The 22274-nt window shown below is 37.7% G+C and overlaps 2 protein-coding genes across 9 annotated transcripts in view; one reads left to right on the top strand and one right to left on the bottom strand.

The window, feature by feature from the left end:
* Ance-3 (angiotensin-converting enzyme Ance-3) overlaps positions 1–22274 on the top strand; it is a 183419-nt gene that overhangs the window by 6566 nt on the left and 154579 nt on the right. For 6 of the 7 annotated variants that reach the window (XM_087356498.1, XM_087356387.1, XM_087356304.1 and 3 more), the window contains 4 exons: positions 14774–14932; positions 16203–16299; positions 17607–17750; positions 20316–20507. In XM_087356498.1, the coding sequence (XP_087212624.1) occupies positions 16224–16299; positions 17607–17750; positions 20316–20507 (412 nt within the window). In that variant the 5' untranslated portion in view covers positions 14774–14932; positions 16203–16223. Of the gene's footprint in view, positions 1–794; positions 1553–14773; positions 14933–16202; positions 16300–17606; positions 17751–20315; positions 20508–22274 lie in introns of those variants that run through there. The other variant, XM_087356252.1, reaches the window with a different exon arrangement.
* LOC110829255 (uncharacterized) overlaps positions 1–22274 on the bottom strand; it is a 44773-nt gene that overhangs the window by 13189 nt on the left and 9310 nt on the right. The gene's annotated exons all lie outside the window — the stretch shown is intronic.

The following is a 22274-nucleotide window of genomic DNA, read 5'->3' as shown; positions in this document are numbered from 1 at the left end:
GTTTTGAAATGTGGTGTTGGAGAAGAATAGAGAAGATCAGGTGGACGGATCGAGTGACCAACGAAGAAGTATTGAGGAGAGTCAACGAGCAAAGAAACATTCTGCAGGCGATTACACGAAGGGACATATTATGAGAAGGAATGGATTACTGAGTGATATCATCGAAGGCCAGGTTGAAGGAAAGCGAGGACTGGGAAGAAGACTGATACAGCTAACCGACGATCTTAAACAAGGAAAGAAGATGAAGTTCCAGGAGTTAAAACGAGAAGCTGAGAATAGAGAAAACTGGAGAGCTCTTTTGGGGCAGAGCAATGGACCTGTCGTCAGACAGAACACTTAATAATAATAATAATAATAATATAGTTGAGATATGTGAATGGGTTAGGCAAATGGTAACTTTATATTGAGTATTAGACCCACATTAAATGTGCTTTAAGAGTCGCATCCCTGAGGTCAAAGCGATCAGAATGTGAAGCTAATCACTACTTTGTATGTAATGCCGATATCATTTATTTATTTCCTTATTTAGTTGTGATATTTTTAACAATTCCGTCAGTTGGTCAGACTGAACAGACTCGCATAATATCAAAGTTATAGAATGTCGAACAGGAAAAGGGTATTTAAGGAAGTGGTCGTGACCTAATTTAATTAACTATGAGGTTATTCGTCTGGAAGGGCTGAGGAAAACCGTAAAATATTCAGACAGGATAGCCCAGGTATCAACCTGAGACCTTGTGAAAAGGAAGAAAAAGTGTTAACAACTCGGCCGACACATTTGGTAATTCCGAGGTAAAGAACTTATGAAAATTTACCTTCTTCCTCGCACACGTCTGCATAACATTATACGTAAACAGAGGTTCAAGTTTATCTGAACCGGAAATCAAATTCGAGTGTATTCTATGACAATTGAGCAGAAAACAATATTAGATGTCTCTGACGTCACTGTAAAAACTGGCGTCCATTGATATTTGTGGCGACCTATGGACAAGAGGCGACAGTTTCCATAGTGCGTCACCCCACCTCATTTTCCAGGTTTAGGTACGTGCATGAATAAGGCAGCGAACGCATTGGTTAGTGTTACAGTGTTGTAGGAGGTGACCAGTGACAGAGTAAGACAGAATAACGCTGTTCAAAGACCAACAGTAAACAAAACAGAAACCAAGTGCGGTTCTTCGCTGGCGGACATCAGCAAAACGACATGCGGTATTGGAACAGGGCGGAATTCCGCTGGAACCTGATACTGACGGTACTTCTGATCCAAATTGTGGGCCGAACGTCTCCTAAGGCACAATATCCTTTACCTCAAGGACAGATTCCGCCTTACGACGTCCAGTACCCTGGCCCTGGGGTACGTATCGAACCGAATGGATATCAAGACGAAGGCAGTCCCGGAAACAGACAACTGGAGAACCATGTATCCCGGATATCCGGACAGGACCTGAGATCCTTGCTCCAGAGGGTGGACGTCATGTTGTCGAATGAGTGCACAAAGGACGTGGCTGCTCAATGGCAGTTCGAGACAAACGTGAACGCTGCTACTCAACAAGCAGCCGTAAGTTTGTACTACTAGAAAAAAGTAAAAGATTATAAGCACCACGAAATGCAGACGTGTGGGCGGTAACAAGGTATAGCTCCACGTATTGTCAGCGGATGTGAGTGGTTAGCTTAAAATCCCGGCCGATTTACCCCTGAGAAATGAACCGGTAGTTATTAAATAATAGTGCCAGATGTTTACATTGCGAACTGACTTGTGCTCTTGAAATAGGTGGAATCAGTAAAATTTACAGACACAATGAAGATGGGTGTCTTCTGGGTTGTAGCGCCGTGTAGTCTGGTAGAAGCTTACACATCGCCCTGATGATGAGGCAGCAAAGACCTCTGAAATGTCGGTAAACTTCTACCAGACTACACGGTGTTACAATCCGGAAGACAGCCATCTTCGGAGACCCACCACCGTAAATACCTCAAATCCTAAGCAGACACAATGACACAATGATTGCTAAAATAGATAACAAGGAGGATAGTTTTGTGCCTTACTCAAATTTTAAGCTAGAAAATTCTTCCGATGAATAAATAAAGGAAAGTTAGATTTTCAGAATAGGATAATCAAAATACCGTTCGTATAATCTGAGTAACGACTTATAAGTAGATGCTGGAAACTCTCCAGAGTAGAATTTACAGTTTTAGAAAGTGTAGAAGTAAAATAAACTTTACTTTGAGAATTTTGGAGAATCGATTGTTCAACTGCCCTTTCATAGTATCGATTATTTTAAAGTATAGCTGGCGATAAGTTCTTCGATCATTGTTAATTAGTGTGTTAGTTGTCTCTTCTGGGTGGCCATCTTTTTCTGTCCAAACCTTCTCAAAACTGTTTTTTTAAAAATTGTTGAAATTTTTCAATTTAAAAACAAATTGAGGTACTACTGAAAATAATAAAAAATTGAAATACATATATGTCGTGAATTAATTTTTGAAGTTCAATATGCTCACCCGCCATAACCGCTGCACTATTGTAGGTTTGAGCTACTGATATTTCGACACAATGAAATTAATTTATCAGATAACACATACTCGGTCAAGGTTGTAACTGAGCGGTATTCACGTCTGAAATTAGGGTAAATCGTTTCTGTACGCTGCGATAAGGAGTCACATAAGGAAGATGAAATTAAAGTTGAGATTTTCGAGGTATACTTGAACTCATCTTCGATTATAAGCGCAAAGAAAATTGATTTATCCCTTCTTTTATTTTGTTCATCATTAAAGTTTAAATGGAACATGTGAGATCGTTCTGGATGTCATGACAAGTGTCAAAAATGTATTTTTTGATATTTTCAAGTGAATGCAAAGTTTCACCAATTGTAAAAAGTGTTATCATCTATAAATGTCACACTCCAGGATGCAAATCGTAAAATTACGAAGCTTCTCATCGTACAAAACCCTGCCATGAAGGAATTCTAAATAATTTTCCGTGTTTCCCGATTCTGTTTTTAAGATTAAATCTAAAAGGAAGTCATTTCTGGATCAGAGAGCAAATAGCATATAAGTAGGATTTGAGGTTTTCACGGCGGTGGGTCTGAAGATGGCTGTCTTCTGGGTTATTACGCCGTCTAAGTCTGGTGGACATCTACCAGGCTTCACGACGTAACAACCCAGAAGACAACAATCTTCAAATAACATCTATCAAATAACTGACAATATATCTATTAACTGATTTTTTAATTATGATTTTTATGATCCATTTTATGTGCTAGGTTAAATGAATGTTAAATTCGAGATTTAAGTAATCGATAATGATATATCGTTTGTTGTCGAAATATATTTTTCTGTTGGAAACAGGAGTTAAAGCAAAAATATAATTGTGATTATTTCTTATGACACAGGCAAAGATCAGTTTCATATGAATAATTATAAGTAACCTTTCTCTTTATTTTTTCAAAAATTTTTTTTAGAAAAGCGTTTGGTCTATTTGAATAATTTTTTTCTTAGAAGTAAAAGCCCGTACAAGAAGACGTCCTCAGCAACACAGTCGCACGTTTCATCTTCCTTTATGCATAATCACTAGACGCAATACGGCACACGTGTGCAACAAAAGATTACGAAATTGAAATCGTGGAAAATATTACGCAACTCTCTACGTTATGCAAGGAACGGAAGTGAGTTAGCATTCACCGGATGGTTAACTTGGTGTCTTAATGGGCCTACACAAGACGTTTGTTGGTACTTTGCTTCAGTTCTAACTTGTGTAGCTAATAGAATTTAATTTTGTTTAAACTTAAACACTTAGCTGAGAAGAGTAAGTATAGAAAAATTTAGAAATGAACAAATTCTCATTAATTTTTCTCATTATTAGTAAATGACAAAAGATTTGTTCTCTAAATTGCCGAATAAACCAAACAATAGAAATAAAAAAACTGTTTGCCCTTAGGTTGTTAAACGTGATATATACAACGTACGTTGTGTTTGTAAACAGACTTCTCATAAAACTGTTGAACACAGAGTTAAATTGAAGATGATGAAACTTCTCGAGATAATCTTGCGTTAGACGAATTGCTCAAGTCGGAAAACGAGAAACTCTTTGTAGAATTCGGTTGAGGTAGAATATTCTAAGACACGAGCTGAGTTTTAACAGGGCGTTTCTACCTTCGAAAGAATATGGACTATTAGCAGTCTGATGGGTCTAATTGTTGGCATTAGCCTTCATTGTATATAGGTTAAAAGTTAACTTGTTTGTTGACCTTATGTATACATAATGGGTAGAAAGTCATTTCCTTTGTGATTTAACAGTTCGGCTGTTTAACAAGGCCATTGTTAAATTTCTATGTCTCTGCCATTTTTAAATACTAGAGCAGAGCGCTCCTTTCGGAGCTCCTCGGGGGGGTTGGTTTAGTTTCTTACTCAAGATTTTAAAACGCAACCAACCCCCCGAATGGGGGGTTAAAACACTTGACCAACCTCCCCTTCCGGGGGGTTGGTTGCGTTTTAAAATCTTGAGTAAGAAACTAAACCAACCCTCCGAATAGGGGGTTAAAACACTTGACACCCCCTTCGGAGGGGTTAGTTTAGTGTCTTAATCAAGTCATTTGTTTACTCGGCATTGTTGTGTTGGTACAAAAATGCCGAGTAAACAAATATAACGTAACATTGTTTGATGACGTCATTTTTTGACGACAAATTGGTTGACGACAACGGGGAATCACGAATTTTTATAGTAGATAGATACAACACAACAAGAATGGCTATAGATTTTATGGATGCTTACTTGTTTCTGGAGGATTTATTGTCTTTCCGAATTTATTCTGTTATGTGATTGTGTGTGCTGGTAACAGAAAGTTAAAACAATGGTTAAAGTAGACCAGAGTTTAAAACATGATTTATGAATGCGAAATATATTGCATAAACAGATGTGAGGAATGTTTCTGGTTATGACAACGTACTCGACTTTATGGGTCCAGGGGAATTTTGATAATCGTTTAACTGCGTCATGACACAGTCTACATTTACACCCCATTATAACATCAATTCTAAAAGGGCATATGAGGCTTATAGCGATTAAACATCAATCTCAGAATATTTAGAACAATTAAAACGGAGATAATACCATTGAATTTTCTTTCGATAAGGAGGTTTTGCAAAGAAGAAACCCTGGATAATGTCTGCATTCCATAGTTGATCTATAAATGTTCGCGTCTTTAATGACAAGACATCTAGAATGTTTATCTCTGCGTATGTAAATCTTTCCACATCTCATAGCCATTATGTTTTTGTTTGTACTTTACAAAGAGCCTATATGTCGTAGCATTTTACAGTTAACATGTGTATATAAACCAAGTCAACGTACGGAAGCGTTATCTCATAAGCGCTCTGTTGTGTCCTAGCAAGAGAGATAAGACAAACTTAAAACTTGTCATTAAATTATGAAGCTACTTGGTTACTTTCTCTTCTGGTTATTTAGGCGCAACAAGGAGGGAAATGGCGCATTGTTTATATGGGTTCAAAACTTGGACTCTCGCTTTCAATAATAAAGGTGTTTCACAACCAAGTGCTGAAGAAAATATTTGGACGTTTGAGTGAGGATGTAAAGGCTGCTGGAAAAAAAATCCGTACTTACGTATAACTTTATTCAAAATTTATTTTTTAATTTATTTACGATGTATTTATGTATTGTACTACATCGTTTCTTACTGAGAAGGGCTGAGTGAAATCGCAAAATGCCTGATTTATTTAAGAGCACAGAAATCTTCGTTAGATCGGTTAGCATTTATTCTTCACAGTCGATGACTGATGATGGAGGCAGTATGACCTCTGAAACGTCGGTAAACTTCTACCAGACTACACGGCGCAACAACCCAGAAGACAGAAATCTTCATACTCTGATGACGGAGGCAGTATGACCTCTGAAACGTTGGTTAATATCGACCAGACTACACGGCGCAACAACCCAGAAGACAGAAATCTTCATACTCTGATGACGGAGGCAGTATGACCTCTGAAACGTCGGTAAACTTCTACCAGACTACACGGCGCAACAACCCAGAAGACAGAAATCTTCATACTCTGATGACGGAGGCAGTATGACCTCCGAAACGTCGGTAAACTTCTACCAGACTACACGGCGCAACAACCCAGAAGACAGAAATCTTCATACTCTGATGACGGAGGCAGTATGACCTCCGAAACGTTGGTAAACATCGACCAGACTACACAGCGCAACAACCCAGAAGACAGAAATCTTCATACTCTGATGACGGAGGCAGTATGGCCTCTGAAACGTTGGTTAACATCGACCAAACTACACGGCGCAACAACCCAGAAGACAGAAATCTTCATACTCATCGCCCTGATGACGGAGGCAGTATGACCTCTGAAACGTTGGTAAACATCGACCAGACTACACAGCGCAACAACCCAGAAGACAGAAATCTTCATACTCTGATGACGGAGGCAGTATGACCTCTGAAACGTTGGTTAACATCGACCAGACTACACAGCGCAACAACCCAGAAGACAGAAATTTTCATACTCATCGCCCTGATGACGGAGGCAGTATGACCTCTGAAACGTTGGTTAACATCTACCAGACTACACAGCGCAACAAACCAGAAGACAGAAATCTTCAAACTCTGATGACGGAGGCAGTATGACCTCTGAAACGTTGGTTAACATCTACCAGACTACACAGCGCAACAACCCATAAGACAGAAATTTTCATACTCATCGCCCTGATGACGGAGGCAGTATGACCTCTGAAACGTTGGTTAACATCGACCAGACTACACAGCGCAACAACCCAGAAGACAGAAATTTTCATACTCATCGCCCTGATGACGGAGGCAGTATGACCTCTGAAACGTTGGTTAACATCTACCAGACTACACAGCGTAACAACCCAGAAGATAGAAATCTTCATACTCTGATGACGGAGGCAGTATGACCTCTGAAACGTTGGTTAACATCGACCAGACTACACAGCGCAACAAACCAGAAGACAGAAATCTTCAAACTCTGATGACGGAGGCAGTATGACCTCTGAAACGTTGGTTAACATCTACCAGACTACACAGCGCAACAACCCATAAGACAGAAATCTTCTATATTGTTATACTGCAGGGCTACGTGACCCAACATGTTTTCGTATGTACTGAAGTAAATTGCGCGTATATAATTAATTACTGCTTAGCGCAAATTTATGCTATCTTGTTTTTTTTCTTACGCAAAATACGGTTGACATCTGGAATGGAAAAATTCGTTGTATGAATATTTTAGTAACTTTTTTATTTCTGGCTGTGCATTGAAATGTGAAGAATTCGTATCTTCTTTTGTTTGAGGTCTCGAAACTTTCTAAAACTTAAGTAAAGTTGTTAGAAATTCAATAAACTCTGGTTTCTGTCGTTATCCTGAAAGTACTTATACAGATTTGAATACGTGAAGCTAAAGTTAATTACAGCAAAGACGTATAAACGTTGTGCTGTTGATTCAGGCGGTCAGAAGCTACCATAAATACGTCAAGCAAAATTGGAATGTTTGATCACATTTGGATAAAACTTCTCATTATTAAATTCCATAAAAGGCCGTACATCCTTCCTGGAGTTGTTTTATACGTACATCCAGACGGGTGGAACACTTTCAATATACGCTATTCAGTGACGCGAAAGCACTTAAAAAGTAAATTAAAATGCTCTGTTTTATTAAACAGAAAAGATAGTGTCAGAAGACTTTGGTACGAACATTTAGGAACGATGATAAATTCAAATATTCCAAGAACACTTTAATAATATCACCCAAAAATAAAGGAAAATGTTCCACATGGTTGGGAAAAAGATACTAATGCAGTCATAAAAATTTTAAATTCATATTAAATTTATAACATTTAATGATTTTATTTTAAAATTAACCACGATAAAGTATTAAAAATTACGTCTGTAGCTGGGATAAGCTAAATAGCCTAATCTGTGATTAAAATAATTATTATATTTATTTACCGTCAAATTACAATAAAATAGTAAGATAAGATAATTAAAATGATTAAAATATCATCTTATGTTCCATATCGAGCATTCGATTTACATCGGAACATTCACAACATTCTGAACCGATTGCTATTTCATATATGGTATATTTATTTGCTATTATTTATTATTTTAGTTCATTTTGTTTTCTATATTCAATCATATTTCATTAATGTTTTCGAATCTTTTACTTCACAGACTGGTATAAACATCAATAACACCACCTCAACAATAATGTTATATTAATAATATCTAGACACAACTTCCATAAAATATACTGAGAAAGATGATAAAATTATAAAATTGTAAAAACTATAAATAATTGTAATTTGAGTTTAAAAGTTTATAATTTACACCTGATGACGGTTTGATAAACCGAAACATGTTGTGAATGTTCCGATGTAAATCGAATGCTCGATATGGAACATAAGATAATATTTTAATCATTTTAATTATCTTATCTTACTATTTTATTGTGATTTGACGGTAAACAAATATAATAATTATTTTAATTAATATCACAATATGACGCAGCTATACTATCTTATCTAATCTGTGATGTCTTTGACATACCAGCTGACCACTTTGAGGGTGATGTACGTTAATAAAGCGAAGTAATTTCGTCATTTCTGACTCAGTATTGTGACACATGTACACACGAGGGTATCCGCAATACTAAGGTAGATGCTAGTTAAATATGTAATTGCTGGTATATTCTCCAGACTGTGGGTCACTATCTGGTAACAATGAAGTTGTGAAAGGAAACTGAACAGAGAATGGACCGTGAGAGAGGTCAATGGTTGTTTCCCAGGAGAAAAGGGAGAGGTTGAAGGACAGAGATGTAAGAACTGCTCCTGATTTGTATGTACTAATGACACACTTCCCGAGGAGAAATTAAGGGCACTCACCGTAACAAGGCTCGAACTAGCGGCTTAAAGTTGATGTGTCATTTTGTGAGAGTCAGTTTGCACATTCTGAAAATCTTACTTTATTTAAATGGGCAAAGTTCCATGATGAATAACCTTAAAATGGTTAGTTACCACAGGAATGTGTTAAATTATATCAAAACACTTTATTTAATTAGATATTTTGCGAAATCCTTAGACAATTTTTCACTTTATTCGCTTTTACAGGTTTGTTTTTAAATATTTTATGTACAGCTCACGACTGTAATCTTGAGACTTGCAAGAAATGCAAGATGTCCGTAGCGTTAAAGGCAGACGTCCTCACCCCGCAAGTCTCAAGATTTCAGTCGTGGACTGTAGTTTTACTGCTGTATGGGCGTATTCTAACACAAACACGGCTTATAAACATTTCTCTATTCAAATGTTTGATATCTTCATCTGCCGATGCTGACATCTGTAGCCTCTCATGTGAATGATGTTATATTATTATAGCCGAAATAGTCACCGGTTGTTAGAGACTAAGGGAAACTGTGGGTGACAGGATTTAACATTTCTAAGAAAAATGAAGTAGCCTACATTTCTTTGAAACGTTTATGGTTCATTGTGGTTACACTGGATTAACCACTTCCCATTTTGAATGTGCACTGCGTAAGCAGCTATTTTACGCTGTACAATAATAATTTCGCGTAGATTTGACTAAGGTCCAACACTACTATAAGAATATTGATATTCCATCATACTACATGACGCTATAACAAAAAGACAGCCATTTTGTGCTCACTGTTGTACATGCGTGTATTTGTATGTTTGTTTGTTTGTTTTTGTTTATTTATGTGTGAATAATAATGTTTAGAAGCAGATATCTGGAATTGCGTTCACAATTTTGTCGAGAGAACTGTTTCATTTTTTTACCTGTAGTTTAATAATTTTAGATTCTAACCTCAAAAATACAGTTTATAAAGGAATAAGCTAAATATCGTAATACATTACGATATTATTTGTGATAATGATGTTGATGCATAAAATTGCGGACAGTTTAAGTTCAAAATCTGTTCCATATCTGATCCATCTGAATGCAGATCCCAAATGTCATAGTTAAGTATTAGTTTTTCATAGTCTGCGTCCATGTAATTTTTGACTCTTTCTTAACTATACAGAGTGCAAGGCAACTGAGGAGATGGGGATTTATGAATGTCGTTGTACCAACTCAGACTAAAAACCTCTGTTGACTAATCGCGTGCGAAAAGAATGTCCTTGGGCCACCAAATATAATTAAAAAATAAATAAACAATAAGAGTTGCTACACATTTATCTACTGGATACATTTTGTATATACATCGACGAAAGTGTATTACGTGCCGAAAGGAGTCTAGTAAACTAATGCAAAGCAAATAGAATAGATCGGTACTGGTTCCATCTGCTGTAAGATCGCGTTCAGCCGGACATGCGCAACTTTATTCCTTAATACCCCCTCCCCTTGCTACCTTACCCTTGTCAACAAAAGAACCACTACTGTGCGTACTTCCGTTGAGAGAACATCCTTGGGAATGTTCTGTGAAAATCACCCGACTCGACGTCCGCCAGGTAAATTATAATCTTCTAGGTTGCAGCGCGTTGTAGTCTGGTAGAAGCTTATCAATTCTTCCGAGGTCCTTGCTGCCTCCATCATCAGGGCGACCTCTCTGGTCATAAAGGCTGCCATCTTCGGACTCACCACCGTGAAAACCTCAAAATCCTACTTAATTTATAACCTTGTTTTACTCTCCAGTGTTTGGGGGGGGGAGATTTTTGTTATAGTTTGTTTTGTCCTCCTTGATTTTGCGACATTTTACTGTATATTATTGTTCATCTTTATATATTAGTGTATTTTGTGTTTTGCTATTATTTATATACATAAATTCAGAATGCATGTACAGATATTAATTATGCTAATTAATCTTCCACCTTATAATGTGCCCCAACATAGAAACGGGTTTGCCCCATTAGATCCACGTCCTATATAATTTTAATATGACACAATTTTTAAATAAAAATTTTTCACACGTGTATTAACTGAAGACGTTATGGTGATTTGTGGTTTTGTTTCTTTCCGAATAAAATAAAAACTATAAGACTGCAGATTACGAACGTTAACTGTCAGCCCATTTGTATTGCCAATTTCTGTTTATACGTGAATGTACATAAATTTGTTTATTGGAAAATATGAACATTACGTTCTAAACATCACTGCAACATCAGAGCAATTAATATGTAACCTTGAAAATGCATTGTAAAATAATATTCAGTATCTTAATATTTGTTTCATATGGAAACAAAATTACGACGATTAAGTGTAATACTTTAGTTCTATACGGGGTAATTAATTTTAAGTGTAAAAGTGGGTCCATTCATGCCATATACAGGAACAAAATGCTAGTGGGAAAAATGTTCTTCTGATAGCCTTTCACGAACATCTGAAAGTATTGACTTCGGCTACGCAAAGTAAGCATAAGAAATATAAGGTTGAAGGTCAATGGAGTAGCTTAAAATTCTGCATGAAATTCATTTGTACTGTGAAAGTATTAATTTGGCAAAGGGGTGAAAGTTCAAAGTAAAATGTTTAAACGAATCTGAAAACAAACGGTTACTAGTTTGTATTCCGCCGGATAACTTATAAATGTAAAAAAAAAAAGTTTGGTGTTACAAAAGTGATCAATCGATTTTCCACAAACAAAACTCCCTCTAAAGTTTACATTAATTCCCTCCATGTTGAATATGATTACACTTTTTATTGGTATATTTTTAAAAAAATATACGTTTTCTGTTCAGGTACGCCAGAAGACATTTGTTATACATGTTTTCTCGAACTTCATATTAATACAGAAAATAAGATTTTTTGTGTAGCATCGAAAGAGTTAATTCGATATTAGCTTGCACAGGGGCTGGTGTATTGGGAAACCAACAGCCGGTGGAGTGTTACTATATATGATTTTATAAAGAACTTACCTTTACGATCTACTAAAACATGATCTTTTGATTTATGTTATATGAATTAACCTTTTGTGCCACTGATGATGACCTCTTGAGGTCGAAACGCGTTTGGCATTAGTATCCTACTAGTGTAAACAGTTGTTTGTATGCACATTTTATATTGTCCAAATCACATTAATGAAGTAATGGTTTCGTTCTGAAAATAGTTGTTATTCTCATATTTGTAGTAATACATAACACAAGCGTTATCAGAGCAATTGATTACGTTCTTGAGTGTGTTAACAGCTGATGCCTTGTTACCTGGTAATTCTCGACAGGAAGAGAAACCAGCTGTTTACCCAAACGTTATGTACAGATGTTAAAGATCTAAAACGTACATTCCTCTTGAAGAGACAAACAGAAATGAGGTTTGAGGCTCTTAACTGTTGTGAATATGTCGACATCGATATTCAACAGCCTCCATCAGAGGACTTAAAACTCTATTTACCTGCAAGTTCACAGGGAGTTACAATGTATAAACCAGCATCGACAACGAAAATGTTGGTTGGTTAATGATTTAGTTAAATGGAAAGGTACGATAATATTAAAACGGAATTTTTCTTACCTCACGATATAGAAGAGTGTTCCCCAACATTTTTGGGTGGAGGAACTTCTAAAATAATTTTTCACATCCTGATGAACACCTGCCAATGAAAACGTTTACGTACAGGTCAGAAGAAGTTTATAGCGGGGATCACAATTCAATAACTGTTAAATTAGCCCGAAACGTCGTTCAGGGCCCATATCAGTTATGATTCAGGCAGTGTGCAGTGCCGAACTTAATACTGGTACAAAATAATGCAATTGACTGTTACTGCGACTGGCCTCTAAACACACTAATTAGACTCCTGTAGAGGAATTTTTAATTTGAACATGAACTAGTTTGGATGTCCTCCTGAATATCCGCTAATTCATGTAAATCGGTTACTTTGTTACGGTGTCCTTATTGTTTAGTGAGCAGTGAACATTCTAGGACAGTATATAACTCAATTACTTGTATCTTTAGTGGGCCATCCGAAGGCCTGTTTGTTTTCAGTGACTTGAAACTTCTTTCAAATAGAGGGCTTTCTGGATCGTAATTCTCACTAGAGATATAATAACATCAAAAAATAACCTCTTTCGTCCTTTCAGCCAAACTTTAATCAATAAATCGTAAGGAGGTTTTCCTCATTGTAAACGTTTGGCTAAAATTACTTAATATATAGACTCTCGTACAGATAATTCTTTTATATATGAAGGTAGCTGCATGAGTATTGAATACACAGTCGCTGACAGCCGACAGTGGGTAGTCCTTTACCTTGGTGTTATAACTAATAACTTTTCCCGTTCAAATAAGCGTGTTACGAATTGTTATTCAGAGCCTCGAGACTGGTAAATTCTTTGGATCATGTGATTAGATGGGCTGGTCATGCAGTATGTATGAGAGAGGTCAAGAATGCATATAAATATTTTGGAAGTAAAAACTTATGAGTTACCCAGACAAAGGATAAACGAAAATATTGAAATTAGTCATAGAGAAAAGGCTTTTTTTCAAAAAGAGGGCTGTGTTTCCTTGTGGAGGCGGTAATGAACATTCTGATTCAATAAAAAGCGGAGAATTTGACCAACTGAGCGACTATCAGGTTATCAAATAGGACGACTATTCCATAGAATATTTTTATGTTAGCGAGTTAGAAGTCCGTCATGTTCTGTGTTTCAAATGCGAATGAAAAAGGTAGAACCAATAATTTATAACCATGAACAGGCACGAAATCAGATAGTCAAATGGGGCGCACATTACAGACGACCCCTACTGAGCAAATTGCAATAAAGAAATGCAATTAATTTAAACGTCTATTTACATCGCATTGCATTCACTGCGTTGAAATTAAATTTCATTTGACTGCTAATAACGCCTCGACTTAACTTCATTGAGATTGTCAGTGATTACGCTAATCAGTGGCGGAGAACTGGGGGGTATTTTATCATAAATACCCCTACCCTTTGCTACCAGACAAGCAATGATTAATTAATCACTACACGTCGTGATATTAAACGTTTCACAAATGTAACGACGAGTAACCTACCCCAGTTTGAATAGCAGTCACAAGACTAAATGACTTAATTATACATTATATAAGATCAGTCTGGGGTCTGTAGCCTGCATAAATGGAACCAGTGTTAGCCTATAGTTCATTTTTCGTCTATATGTCTTTATAATTTACTAATACCATTTTACAGCGACATTTTTCAAACACTCGTTTAATGTAAGGCTGTTGCATACACATGTACTCTCTCTCTCCCCCTCCCCCTCCCCCCTCTCTCACCCCTTTTCCCCCTCCTCCTTCTTTAAACTTGAGGATTCGACAGAGATGGAACCCCTTGTCACTCTTCGTTTACCTGATAACGGAGACAGAACCAGTCCCCGAAACGTCGTGTTATGAGAAACAACAGATGATGGATAATGTCCAAAAATTTAACCCAAACTATTGCAATACACCATCTTCAATATCCTTTAGAATTATTTTAGCATAAAACGTGTATTTAGGTATATTTTAATGCTACTTTAAATGGATCCTTTTAATGGAAACAGTTTTAAGATTAGCTGGAAGAATGCTGTAAATTGCAATATACGTTTTCTTTATATGACATTATTACAATATTTTCAATTTATGTACTAATAAATAATATAAATACAGAATGAAATGTTACAATGCAAATGCAACATCAATTTAAAAACATGACGAGACTTAATAAACGATTGGCGTTGCTTACAGGATAATTTCATTGCCCAGTATAAACAGCTATTAAGAGATTCCAGTGTAAACAGAAAAACAGCTGACCAAGTCTTTTAACTTTCGTCTTATGTTCTAGCTCCTCGCTCAGTTGGAATATGTCGACTACCAGAGAGCAGTATGGGAAATCTTGAACAAATTAACGAGGGAACAAGTACAAGAAGGGCCGATCTGGCGACAGGTGCAGTTTCTGTCCGTAATCGGGCCCGCAGCTCTGCCCCCCGAACTCCTGGACAGGGTGAGTGTTGTTATACACGCAATGATATTTCCATGGTTCGTCGAAGGATATTCTTTGTTTTGTTATCTTTCGTACTATTTATCTGTCTCCATCTATTTCCGTTCGTAATCTCATCGTGCAATAGCTAAAGCTGGTAGACCCTGGCTTCATATAGGAGAAAGATTCATGGCGGACTAAGTGGTTCTGGAATAGGGATTCCTCAAGGTCTTCAGTATTTTCCCTGTAATCGTCATTTCACCTTTGCTATAGTAAGTACGAGAGCACTTGCGTGTTCTTGGCACGGGGGTGAAGAGCAAGGTGATAAGCACTGCGCGCGCACCTCCATGCTTTTTCACGGTTCTGGCCGTTCCGTGCACCGACCAGGCCGTGCCGAGTGCAACTATCCACAGCACTAGAGAATTCAGTTAGCAAGTAATCTGGTCCCACTATACGTGTGATAGCCATGACCAACCAGCACATTATCATAACCCCAGTCCTAATTTAGATACCAATTCTTGTGTCTGAATTTAGTGTCAAATTCTATTACAGCGGATAATCTTTCAATGTTTATTTTGTCCCAAGAACAAAGTATCGAGTAAATTTTTGATGCTTAGAAACACAGGGCAAGTCTAAATGATGTTTCCGATTTGAAAAACATGCTACTCACGTTTAATGAAATTCAGATGCACAAAATTGGTACCGATGGAAAGATAAACTCTCCAAGTTTTGTTTCAGTATATCACAGGTGTGAGCCCCCTTGGTAACTCGGCACACATCCAGCCTGTAGTCGAGTTCCTCCCAGACACGTTTCCTCGCTTACTGACGGGCGGCCGGTTGACTTTCTCTTACAGATGCAGCCCCTTTTCTTAAATTCGGAATACCCCTTACGAATTTTATGCCCACTGGGTGGATCTGCCGCAAACTTGGTTCGGAAATGCCGTTGCACACTAATAACAGACCGATGAACGTGGAAATCTAGGACACAAAAGGCTCCCCTGTCTTCGATGGCAGCCATTTTCTCTCATATCGCCCCTGGCGTCGAACAGTGTTACTACTCGGTCGCGAAGTATACCAACTTAAACTTGGAGAGTTTCTCTTTCCATCGGTACCAATTTCGTGCATCTGAATTTCATTAAACGTGACTAACATGTGTTTAAAATCGGGAACATCATTTAGACTAGCTCTGTATAATTTTATCAAGTTCTCGTATTTGTTACCGATTACTTCCGGATGGATTCTGTGACGTAATCTAATGATTCAAGGTCAGTTTAGAAAATGTGATTTTTTTCAGTACAACAAGCTAATCAACGACATGCTGTCCGTGTTGAACGGCGCCACCACCTGTGCATACAATGAACCATTTCGATGCGGTCTCCGGCTTGAACCAGGTAAGTCCTCTTTACCTTACTCGCTGTCAAATGCAGGGGTCGAGCTAATGCAAGTCTATGCTCAGAAAATAAGGTGTGACATAAAGCAACTTTTGTGGATCTAAACTTTGGTATGCTTGAAGTCTTGACGCTCTGCGTAACTTCGCTAAATAACGGACAGTTACATAAATTGAAGGTTTTACAACACGAACACAGGACATGATTCTAAGTTAGGTTTACCTTTCGTTCTCACAACTTATCTCCCTCACAAGGACTAGTTTTGATATTAGCTATCACCTCCGCGGACATTTGTCTAATATTTTCTCTCCAAAAATTCTGTACACATTTCTTGTCTCCCCTAGTCTAGCCACACGATCAGCACATCTAAACTTCCAAAATATCACTGTCCTAAAATGGTATGTTTATCTGTACATTCCACTTCGTATCTCATTGAATTTTCACAAACGAGAACACGGTGACCGAGATATGAGCCTTTTTAGCCTGATTGCAACCTCTATCATCCGAGAGATCGCCCTGATGATGGAGGCAGCTAGAACCTCTGAAACTTCGGTAAACTCCTATCAGCCTACACGGCGCAACAACCCAGAAGACAGCCATCTTCGTACTCACTTATAAATCTCACGTTGTCTGATAGTCATTCCGACCTTCTGCTTCTGTTGATGGCTTGATGTAGGCTGACTTCCTGTTCAGGTGATATTAATTAGTGTTAATGGGTCTCTTATCGTCCACTTGTAATAGATGGGTGAAGGTAATCTAATTAAATGGAATAAAGAAAAATATAATACATACACGGAGAGCTGGAAACGTATTAGTTTATTAATATCGATTGATTATGGTATGATTCTTTGAATCTTATCCGAGTTCTTCAAACACTTGCCCTAAAGACTTATGTAACTGATTTTCTGATTGGTTAGATATTTGAGACAAGATTACAAATTCCACTGAAAACCCCGAAGAATTTACACTTTCCCGAAATCCAAAGCGTCTGCCATGACACATTAATTCCATTTCATACATTTGAAGATTCTGAAGTGATCCTGAACGATTTGGCACAATCCAATCCACGTGAAATAACACGAAAATTTAGCATAAGAAAATCTTTCCTTTAATTGGATTTGAAACTAGTGCTTGCCCATATATCTAGAATAAATATTATGCATGCAAACAAAACTTTTTACACCTTAAAAACACTTAGTGCCAATCGCTTTTCGACCTCAAGAGGTCATCACCAATGGCGAAAGATAGTAATTCAGTCCATTAATCTTTATATTAAATTATACGATTCATAAATTATTTGCTACACACAGAGCTGACCGTGGTCATGGGACGGAGTAGAGACTGGGACGAATTACAGCAAACTTGGATAGAATGGCGACGACTGACCGGTCAGAAGATGCGTGATCTGTTCGAGCAAGTCGTCGAACTCAGCAATCAGGCAGCACAACTTAACCGTGAGTACAATCAATCCACAGTTAATACCGACGTAAAATCTGTCCATTGTGTAACTGCAATGAGTCTTGAGAGTCGTCGAGAGATGGCAGCACCATGAATTTTGGGAACAGTTGTACGAGCACGACTGATTGGAAGTTTCTGTTGTGAAGGAAACTTATTTCTCAGAGACTGTCTCAGTTTACTTGACAGAGAACGAGCGATTATAATTTAGCGTGTTCATAAAACACCATATCAATGAAATTCAGAGCTGTTGGAAATTTTATAGTAACGGTCAATAATTATAGTAAACTGTAACTGACGTTTAAATATTTCGGCAGTGTTATCGATAAATAATGCTCGATTTTTTAAAAAAAAGAACCACAGCCAAGATTCAAAATGATGACTTCCCGAATACGAAAAAGCTATCACTTTACTGCTAAGTTCGGTAAAGTAATTCTTGACACATTTTATTCTACTTCGTACGAGATATTCGCTTTAAGGCACTAGACCTTTTATTTCAAATTTATTTGGTGTTTGAAATCAGTGACGTGTTCCGCTGTCTGTTAGCCGTTAGAAGCGAACTAATATTCATCATGGTAAGAAATTACGAAAGGATGATTACAAGTAGAAAAGTAGAACAAGAATAGAAGGTGTTTTATTTTTATTTATTTATTTAGTGTTCTGTCTGACGACAGGTCCATATGAACAGGATCCTTCCATCCTTTTCTCGGACTGGGACCTGTTCATATACGTTCTTGGCAGATGATCCACAAGTGGTTTGCCATTGCCTTCTTCTGTGTGTGAATGGAGTAATTGTTGGGATGCCACGGAGAAACCGGGGAAGCCCCCGGAGGAAAACTCCGTGTTGCCTAGACCACGGCCTTGCCCAACACAAGTTATAAATTCGGGCACCGCCGGGAATCGACACGATATCGTTTGAGAATTATTTCATGTTAAACGAGGCGCTAATAGACGATTATGATCGTGGCATATTTAAAAACATTGTCTTGCATGACTTTATTGAGAGAAATAAGTACAGCAAATCGGTCCCCACGTAACTTTATACATTGTATCTTTCATAGAGAGGCTTTAGCATCACGTGACCTTGAACCAAAATTGCATTATATTCGTAGTTGAAGTGGTTATGAAGGGGCAGAGTTATTAAACGATTTGTTGAGCTGAAAGTAGTAGGTTTTTGTAGGATTCTGGGTGTCCACTGTGTCAACACCTTTTACGTAAGAAGTTGCTTGCCCTTCAGCCAATCTGTCATAAATGTTAAAGAGTTCATCGGACCAAACCCCTCCGTTGAAGTCTTTACAAAGTTTCGGCGTTCATGAAAAAGACGTTGATAAGGAGAAGGCTTTGTGAAAATGTCCAACTAGAAAATTTTGTCAACATAAGTGAATAACTAGAAACAAGTGATCAATCATTTAAAGAAATTAAACCTCGTCTTCTGACTCATGTCAATATTGAGACCAGTTTTAAAAATAACTTTCCAGAACTAAATCTTTTAAAAAAATTAATGGATGCGGAGTCACATTCGATGAGAAAATAAATCACATTTTTATAAAAGTCAAGGAATCTCTTATGGAATTTCCCTGTGATACATCTCTCAAGGTCAAGTTTGAACCTTTGACTCTTCCTGAACTTTGGATTTATACGAAAAAATGACAATTGGACCAATCACAACTCGTCACAGAGGTGTTACTACTTTTTGGAACTTAAAATTGATTTAATGAGTTGCTGTACTCGTACTTTCAAACATGCAGGCCCATTCTTTCTACAGAGTACTGATACTTATTTTTACACTCCGTCGGCTTCTGTGGTTAACGTAGGCAAAGATGACATGATTTCCTTGGGAGGCCATGGGGGAATTCGAGGATCATATTTAGTGCGAAATAAATATAGGGACATTTTCTCTTATAATAATACCAAAAACTTCCCCCAGTATCTCCGCCTATGATGATTAAAACAGCTTATGGTGGGCGAAATATTTTTTGTTCCAATGGTGCAACGAGAAAATTTTTTATAAACCACTGTCTTAAGCAATGGAAGGCGCCATTAGACGTGCTCCTTGTTCTTAATGTTTACAATGGTTATAAATTGTGCCACCCTTGATTTGAGGCTGTTGGCATATTCGTTCTGTGTCGATACTTCAGAGATTTTCCGAACTTACTCTTGGTAAGCATCTAGCGAAAAAATGGTGTGCAAAGATTTCGACATATTTATGAACCATTTAGCGTATTTTAAAGTAACACTTTTTGTAATAATTTAATCTTCACTGTTGTATTTGTATGTAATTTGTGCTGTGTTGTACTTCTAATCGACTATTTGACTGTTGATGCAGCACATTAAATAAATAATTTAATTTTATTATTATAATCTCCCGCGGAGACCACACAATGGCGATATAATTGAGGTTATGTCCCGTCCTTTACTTTAAAACGACTCTGATTTTCCATTTCGCTCAGTGTCTGAAAATGAAGTTGAAGTACGCACTTGAAAACCAAAATAAGAGGCATATTTGAACAGGGTTGCTGGAATTACCGCATTGAAATGCGCCAGGCGTTTCGTTTTTGTCCCAGATTTCAAGAATGCTGCAGAGTATTGGCTGTTTCCGTACGAGTCGCCAACTTTCCGGTACGAACTGGAAGGCGTCTGGGAGGAAGTTCGTCCCCTCTACGAACTGCTACACGCCTACGTCAGGCGAAAGCTACGAGACCTCTACGGGCCAGACAAACTCAGTCGCAAGGCACCACTTCCTGCGCATATTCTGGGTAAGTTCAAACTACTCTGTGAAACTGTCATGGTGACAGCCTTTATTTACACAGTTCCTTCCGTTGGCGAATTGGAAGGAAGAAACATTGCCAATTTTAGAAAACAAAATTGCGAAACGTGTGATGTCCATCTTCTAAATTTCAGCAATAAGAAATGTAGTTTATATACCTGAATATATAAATTTAGACTCAATCTGACAAGTTACCAGACAGGTATCTCGGTAATATAATAAACATTCTACTTCTCAGTATTCAAATTTATTTATTTATAGTTTATATATCGACGATTTTTTAATAATTCAGACCATAAAGAGTCGAATTAATTTAAAAGTATGTGGAAAAAAGCGGTCGTGGCATTTCTATTGCAAGGTACTTGCCAGGAGAGACTAAGAAAAACCTTGAAACGCCCCAGTCAAGATAGCCGGTCTCCGGGCCGAGATTTGAACTCGGGAGCTCCCGTATACGAAGTGGGAGCTTTAACCACTCGACCACGACGTTCGGTCTCAGGCTTAAAAGTGACATCTTTGCCACTACAGCAGTTTCCACAGCTTGCTCAAACTAGCGACATCTTTATGAATTACGAAAACTAACGCTCGACCTGGGGCTACGAAATAGAAAAGAATTCACGGTGGATAACTTCTTTTATTATAAGGAAACCACAGCAGCATATTTTTGGCCTTTGGTTTTGATATCGATAATTTATTTTGGGTTGTTACCATGCCTCAGTCAGAGCAGTAACCAGGCTACGGCTAGACAGCCAGGGATTTATTCCGTACAATGTAGAATTTCTGCCTTCGCCACAACGTCCAGACCAACTCTGGAACCCTCCTAGCCCCCTCCCCAATGGGCGCTGGACTTCGGTGGCCAAGACGCGAAGCTTACCACCCGCCTTCATCTGGTACCGAGCTTATGGTGTGAGAGATTAAAGTCTCAAACCCAATCTCTACTTCCTCCATTCCAACAACAAAAATATCGCTTTTTTGTAACAGCATTACTAAAAGAACTGAACAAATATGTTTTGTTTTTGTATTATGGTCAATCACATACAATGTATTAACGCAATTTGACAAGAGCTGACTGCTCAGTGTTGCCATCTATTGTCCAGTCACATTACTAGCTGTCAGAGCAGCGTTGTATCCGACTGCCAGTTGCTGTCATAAACAACAGGAATACGATGAGACGGAAGCCATTGCTGATGAAGTGTTAGATGTGCCAATTGTAGGATTTGAGGTTTTTGTGGAATGATGGGAAGGTCAGTATTCGCAAAAATATAAAATTCTTTCCATTTTATCCGGTTAAAAATTCCGCATTGATTGCAGTTGGATCGTAATTCTTGTCTGAGCTGCTTGATGCCAGCGGCTAACACGTTGACTTGTGAAAGCCATTTTGTTCCGTGATACTGTCCGTATAATCGCGATGAAGTCTTCCTTATTTGAGAGAGTACGTACTAACGTAATATTTATGCACCGTCATTTGGTGACGAGGCTAAAGTAACAGTAATATTATGGTGAATCAATGTGTTGCTTACGTCAGCTTACAGAGCACTGCTTGTTTCGACGTGTCCTAGTAAGAGTCACGAAGTGTGTATCTTCAAGTGTTGACCATAGAAATTTTCGTAGACTCGCTGATCAGAATTTGAAACTTTATTCTTTCTGGAAAATATATTCTGGTAGACGGTATAAAGGCGATTACACCAGAGTAATAGTTCACAGAAATATTAAATAATTATCATGAAAATAAAAATGAATATTAATAAAATAGGACGTT

The sequence above is a fragment of the Zootermopsis nevadensis genome, unplaced genomic scaffold (assembly GCF_977971745.1).
Source record: "Zootermopsis nevadensis isolate Lab colony 2312 unplaced genomic scaffold, Znev_1.0 Znev_ptg000001l, whole genome shotgun sequence".
Taxonomy (NCBI): domain Eukaryota; kingdom Metazoa; phylum Arthropoda; class Insecta; order Blattodea; family Termopsidae; genus Zootermopsis; species Zootermopsis nevadensis.
The sequence above is the reverse complement of the archived record's forward strand: the minus strand, read 5'-3'. Positions and strand labels throughout refer to the sequence as shown.